Below are 7,087 nucleotides of genomic sequence, written 5' to 3' on the forward strand. Positions count from 1 at the left end.
CTCTCTGCGCTTTAAACTGACCTCTGAGACTATCACAGGTGCATTTATACGGAGACTTGATTACACACAGGTGGATTCTATTTATCATCATTAGTCATTTAGGTCAACGTTGGATCATTCAGAGATCCTCACTGAACTTATGGAGAGTTCTTTATTTGTTAATACAGTTTGAAATATCCAATAAATTTCGTTCCACTTCATGATTGTGTCCCACTTGTTGTTGATTCTTCACAAAAAATTACAGTTTTATATCTTTATGTTTGATGCCTGAAATGTGGCAAAAGGTCGAAAAGTTCAAGGGGGCTAAATACTTTCGCAAGGCACTGTATATGTGTGTGTGTGTGTGTGTGTGTGTGTGTGTGTGTGTGTGTGTGTGTGTGTGTGTGTGTGTACATATATATAGATATACAACTACTTTTTTTGGATTACTAAGTGAAAAGTTAAGTTCTTAATTTTCTCTTTGATAAACTATACTTTACCTTTCACCCTACAGTTCTCATGCTGCTGCTCTTCCTCAGTGTATTGCTGACTTTCTGTCCTGTTTGACCTTGTTTTACCTTTAAGACTCAAATGATTACACCCACAAAGTGTGTGTATGTTGGGGGTAGCTGCAGAGCTTGCATGAAACTTGCATGTAGGTTTATGTGGTTGTATGTATGGGTCTGTGTTTGTGTCAGGGAAGTTGTGGCTCAATGTCTTGTCCCCCACTCAGCCACATACCAAGGGCCATTCAAAGCTCTTTGTGCTTGCAGAGGTTGGAAAGACGGCAGCTATTGGCCCTCGGATGAAAACCTGGGTGGGTGGAGGGTGTGTGAAGGTAGGTATCAAAGGCAGGGCTGTTAGGAAGAAAATGAAAAAGCCATCAGGCTTGTTTGTGGGAGACGAGGCAGCCTTAAGGGGGGGGGTTCCAGATTCCACTGATATAGCTTTATTAAACCCTTATTTTTTTAATGCAGGGACTCAAATTTAAGCCCTCAATGTTTCAAGTTCATTGAGCACATTTCTTTAACTCAAAGATTTACAACACAACATAAATGAACCATTTGCATGAGTTGTTGTATATATGGGAGCACTACTCATCCACATTTAGGTTTTCTATACAATCTTATCCAGTGCTCTCACACTTTGTTCGAACCAAGTGTTAATAGGTCAGGAACTCCTTGATTTGAAAGAACCAGGAGGCAAATTGTGATTTTATACTAGTGGCTAAAAATAATAATATAATTTTGGAATAATTTTGAATTTCATTGGTTAATTTCAAATGTGGTACAAATGTGAATAATAACTGCGATATTTGCCTTTCATGAATAAGGGCTTGTCATCACATTGAAAAAAAGTAGTACAGACACAAAATAAGAGTGTGTTGCTTGTTGCAAATCAAGTAGTTCTTAATGATGCATACATATGGTTTGAACAAACTTTTTTTTTTTTTGCAGGATTTCTTATAAATAAAACTCCCAGTATTGTTACACGTCAACCACCATATCAGTTTATTTCTCTGTACAGGGGTCAAGTGTTATTTACAAAAGGTTTGGTGACCCTAATATACTGTCAAATGAAAGAGGCCCCTTTTTGTATATATAAAAAAAGACATTACAGAATCTTCCCAGTAATAAAGAAGTCTAAGAACAGAGACTTTTTTGTGATATTGCTCAATAAAGAAAACATTTTTGGTTCACCTGTCCTGAAAACAATATCACAAGCTTATATTGTTATATCTGGTGTGAATTCACTTATAATCCAATGCTTAAAAGTCGCTGTATTAGGTTGAATAAAAACAAAAATGTCTGTTCAAGCCTTGAAATGAAAGTTGTTTATTTCACACAGTTTTTTGCAGCAAAACTGGTATGGTTGGGGTATATCCATAGCATTCACACTGCTGCTGTATCTGTAGGCTTTCCTTCATCTGGAACTTTCTCCTCTCAGTCTGTCCTCAACACATAGATCTCTGAGGTGTCCTGAAGAGGCCACTTAAAGAGAACTAAAGACAAGATCTGAGACATCTGGAGGGGGTTTTAAATAAATCCCCAGATACTCCCATGACACATCTCCTCCTTACTGTATAGCCATTCAATTCCCCCCCACCCCCACCCCCCACCCTTCTTTGGACACCCAGAGTGCTCTGCTGTCCCTTTCTCTCTGAAGCCCTGTCTGTAGTCTACTCTCGCTCTGGTCTGTCTGTGTTTTGCATGACAATTATCCTCCCAAGTCCATGGCCCAGGACAATGCTGCTGTGGTTGGGGTTTGATGTCTTTTAAGCTATTGACCAGGCCCTTGTGGTCTCCCCAAGGTTCCCTGATCATTGTGGACCTATGGACTTGTGATTGGAAGGGAGACAGAGGGATGATCTCCTGGTTTAAGTGCAAAAACTTACTGCTGAAATAAGGTGTCGATCTGAAATATTTCAACCTTTTAACCCCAAAAGAAGCACACAAAATGTTTGCAAATATTCTTTCTATATTTTGGTATATTCCCAGTCCAAAAAGTCAATTGAATTTCTACTAAAAGTCACAAAAGCATTGACAAAAAGTTGCATTTTTAGCAATCCACAGTTGGGTGTGACTTTATTTAGAAAGGTCACAAAGCAAAAAAAAAACTAAGTATGACATCTTTATTGTAGCCTACAGGCAACAAAAAATAGCTGCCATTCACTCCAAATTTAATGCAAACGAATGATTCTGCACACTTTGATTATTTCACCTGCAAACTACAACACCTGGGTGCTCAGGCCAGTTTTGGAAGTTGAGGTCATATCAGAATGACCCTCACTGCAGACCAGAGTGAAACTCCAGCCTGATGTTTGTTTCAGAGGGCGGGGGAGTAGGAGGTGGGTGTTGGGCGGAATCAAAGGGTTGAGACTTATTGTTCCAATCTGAAAAGGAGCTAATGGTCGACCATCGCAACTCGGGATCTGAAAACCACGGGGGGCTCCGGGGACATCTCGTACAATGACCCCCCCCCTCTCCCTCCCCGCAGTGTGTCTTCCTGCCGCAATCTGCGGCAAACGACTCGCACTGGGGGAGCGCATCTGCACCATCCAGACCTTTGAATGAGCACCCATCAATGCTGAATAGGAGAAGTTCACCTGAATGCTGCTGGTCGTTTTATGATGTAGCTCTCTCTCTCTTTCAGTTCTTGTCCGACCAGATATCCCGCATTTCATTCAGGTTTTTTTAAAAAAAAAACATGATAATTTCATTTTTGTGGTGCAACTCAAGATGTCCTCTTTTTCATTTCAAAACTGCAGAATAATCGTTTACATGTTTAATGTCGTGCTTCCATGAAGAAAACAAAGTTTAGCATAGCCTACAGTTAAAACAGATTAAAATGGCAAACAAAAACCTGGGATATTAAAACTTGCAATGCTTTAATTATACAAATGTATCCACAAAGAAGCTTTCACAACTATTTACATTGTATAATCTTATAAAGTGTGGTTTTCCTAGGAGTGCATTACATGCCTTCAAAATATACTATTTTATATATATATATCAATTGCTTGCTTTAAACTAAGCCATAATTTATTGATGTCAAAACCTCTGAAAATACAAAATTTACATGACCATGATGTGGTTGTTTTAAATGTAGGAGAAGTGTGTTATGTTGGGAACTCACGATAACAATGTTAGTTCATTCGATTTCTTTGAGATTATTGTTAATGATTAAAACGAATCAAACCTCAATGACATGGATTTTAAATATCAAAGCCTTTTCCTTTGAGCTGAATAATTTAAACAACCCGAGCATTATAATTAAGGTGGGGAAATTATCTGTAGTGTTACAACATGTATTTATGGCTGAAGAGATCAATCATTGTGCTATTTAAATATTCATTTTTAGGTGACATATAACTTGTGAATTATAAATAGTTTTTAGATTTCCTGCCTGTAAAAACTCCAATCTCCTTACAACGTTGGAGTGCAGAGATAACGGCTTAAAGTTGTGAAAACACTTAAAACACGCCCACTACTTTGGGAGGCATCAAGGTCATTCACAATTACACAATCAGCTGTGCTCAATTGTCTGTGTCAGCCAATGAGTGAGGAGATTGGGTGATTCGCAACACCCGCAGCTGTGATTAGGAAAAGCTGTGGAGCCAGGGCTGGACAGGGGCATTTGAGCTTGGAAGTGAGGTTGGAGCCGGAGGTGTAAAAGACAAGACAAGACTACATGGAGTAACCCGGGGCCGTAATGGTGGTTGAGATTAACCAAACCGGCGCTGCTTCCATTTTAACTTTTACCCAACACCAGCCGCCTACTTGTATGTCTGACAGCATTCGGTCATTTTCGGGTAGGTCTTTCGTGTTGACTTGAAACGAATGAGCAGATTTAAAACGAGACACTAACTTTTCTAACTTTTTGGTTACTTTTGGGGCCAGCGGTTTCTATTCGGAAGATGTCTGAAAGATCGCACAGTCCTGACTGCCAAACCCGGCCTTACGACTTTAGCCGGACCAACCCATGTACCCCGATTTTGGGCCAAGATACTCTGAGTGGCGCTGCGTCGTTTCAGCTTCCTCACGGCGTGTTGCCAGACCCGAGCCTCATTTACAACAAAACCGCGTACGGTGGCATCGCACCGGCTTCTGCGCAAACGTTTTTCCCTTTCCCACCAGTCACAAGCGACTACAGGGGATCAGATCTACATGCTGGAGAGTTTGGGCAACCCAAGCACTGGTATCCCTTTGCTGCGCACGAGTACACCGGCCAGGTACCCGGCGTCACAGCAGCTACCCAGCCTGTAAATTTGAGTCCACCCATAGCTGAGACCAGGGAGCAGATCAAACTCCCGGAGATAAAATCCGAGAAGGACAGCGATGACGGCTACTCCACAGAGATAAAGGTTCAGCAGTACCCAGCCTCAGCCTCCATTCCCCATGGGGTCTCCTATTTTCCGGCCTGGAACCCATCTTTCTGGCCGGGGATCACCCACATCACACCCCCCGGAAACAACAACCAAAACCCTTCTACATCCTCTGCGTCTTCTCCATCTATGTCCCCTTCACCACCGAGCAACGGGCTTCCAGGGAACGCGTTTTTCAGCGTAAACCCACCTCAGTCAACCACCGGGCCTCTGACTCAAAACCCGGCTTCCTCCGCGCGGAGCAGCGGCTCCTCCAGTGGTGGCTGCAGCGACTCAGAGGAGGTAAGACCAGTCATAGAGGGTGGCCTACAAGGCCTCTCTTTTTTTACCTTCATTTTTCGTTCTCATTGGAAACTCCAGTCTCACTAAGTAAGTTATTTGTTTTTCTTTAGGAGAATCTTTCCACTGAAGAGCTAGAGCAGTTCGCAAAGGAACTGAAACACAAACGCATTACTCTGGGATTCACTCAAGCAGATGTTGGCCTCGCTCTCGGTAACCTTTATGGTGAGTGTTGAATCACTGGTTCATGTTAAGGCTACATTATTTTAGGTGTTGCTTCCTTTTAAACCCTGGGAATGTTAAGTCTTATATAAATGTTAGTCTACTGTATTTTTTTGGGAATCAGATTTTTCAAACATTGGATCAGCTTTTATATTTAAAAGGTACTCAAAACACCACACTACAAAACACTGTAGGAAGACATCACCTATGTAAAAAATGCTACATAAACTCTGCCCATATTCAGGTTTGAAAACGCTGTGAGCTGTATTTTACTGAAATGTCTCTCTGTCTTTAACCTATGTTTGATCAGTAGGCTATCAATAGATAATCTTTGTTTTGTATGTAGGCAAGATGTTTAGCCAGACGACCATTTGCAGATTTGAGGCCTTGCAGCTGAGCTTCAAGAACATGTGCAAGCTGAAGCCTCTTCTTCAAAGATGGCTGAATGAGGCAGAGACTTCAGACAATCCCCAGGATGTAAGTATGCAACTCTTGACATCTGCCATCTAGTTAGCAAGACAACAGATGATCACCAAACTCCATGGGACAAGTTGGTCTTTTCAGGATTTGCTAACTTCCTGCTGAGTACACCCAAACCAAGACCTTCCATTCCTGTGAAGTGTTTCATGCAGTCTAGTGGCCTTAAACTATTTGGGGACAATTGTGAATTAAAACCACAACACCATGTTTCTGACCCAACAGATGTATAAGATTGAAAGAGTCTTTGTTGACACCAGAAAGCGGAAGAGGAGGACCAGCCTAGAAGGAGCGGTGCGCTCTGCTCTTGAGTCCTACTTTATCAAGTGTCCCAAGCCCAATACCCAGGAGATCACGCACATCTCAGATGATCTGGGTCTGGAGAGAGATGTAAGTAAAAACTCTGAAAGGCATTTATTGTGCCTTTTTTATAATTTTTTTTAATTGCATCACATTTTTTAAATGAGTGTTTCTTCCCAGGTGGTACGTGTGTGGTTCTGCAACCGGAGACAGAAAGGAAAGCGCCTGGCCCTGCCTACAGATGAGGAATGTGATGGCCAGTACTATGAACAGAGTCCTTCACCACTAAACATGGTACCCTCCCCCATTCCTAGTCAGGGCTACCCAACTTCTAGCTACCCCAATGCCCCTCCTCCGACACTCTACATGGCCCAAATTCACCGACCAGACGTCCTGAAACAAGCCATGCACCCCGGACTGGTTAGTCACCTGACTGGATAAACGTGCTCAGACAGAACCACCGATTGCCTTCCTCATGATAGATTTCCAGATCAAATGGAGGATGAACTTTTATAGATCAAGACCCCAGATTGACCAATGATGCGTGGAGACAACTGGTTTTATGCATCAGTTTAGAAATTGTAACAAAAGGAACCTCCATGGCGCTTCTGACCTCCAAATCAATGCTAACCTTTGGGACTTTAACAAAAAAAATTCCTATGGTTTTGCTTTATTGGGTGTTGTATAGGAAAAGTTTTTTTTATAGGTTTTAGTCATTACAAGTTGAAAACTTTAAGATTTACTGCAGTTTCTCCACCGACGGCGTTGGGATGTAAAACTTGGTTGAAGAGTCAGGGTATTTTAAGCTAAGTTCTGGGGAGGTTTTTTAATGAAACTCAAATGAGGAAGGATCTGGTCTAATGAAGGAATCACATATTTTAGTCAATGTTTGTGCAATACCTTTTTGTCTTACTTGGAAAGATCAAGAGGCATGTTTTCATTGAA

The 7,087-nt window shown here is 41.7% G+C and overlaps 2 protein-coding genes across 2 annotated transcripts in view; one reads left to right on the plus strand and one right to left on the minus strand.

Annotated features, from left to right (window-relative positions):
* Window positions 1-3,329, minus strand: part of LOC306836848 (kunitz-type serine protease inhibitor IX-like) — a 140,719-nt gene extending 137,390 nt beyond the window's left edge. Inside the window, exon 1 of the transcript XR_013780819.1 lies at window positions 3,320-3,329. The gene's annotated coding sequence lies outside the window, so the exon portion shown is untranslated. The remainder of the gene's footprint in view (window positions 1-3,319) is intronic.
* A 713-nt stretch (window positions 3,330-4,042) lies between these two features.
* pou5f3 (POU domain, class 5, transcription factor 3) lies at window positions 4,043-7,087 on the plus strand. Its single transcript, XM_079365161.1, has 6 exons — window positions 4,043-4,291; window positions 4,380-5,146; window positions 5,257-5,368; window positions 5,712-5,842; window positions 6,068-6,232; window positions 6,323-7,087. The coding sequence occupies exons 1-6, from the start codon at window positions 4,192-4,194 to the stop codon at window positions 6,581-6,583; spliced, it is 1,536 nt and encodes a 511-aa protein (XP_079221287.1). The 5' UTR covers window positions 4,043-4,191; the 3' UTR covers window positions 6,584-7,087.

The sequence above is a fragment of the Symphodus melops genome (genome assembly GCF_947650265.1).
Source record: "Symphodus melops genome assembly, chromosome: 16".
Classification (NCBI taxonomy): Eukaryota; Metazoa; Chordata; class Actinopteri; order Labriformes; family Labridae; genus Symphodus; species Symphodus melops.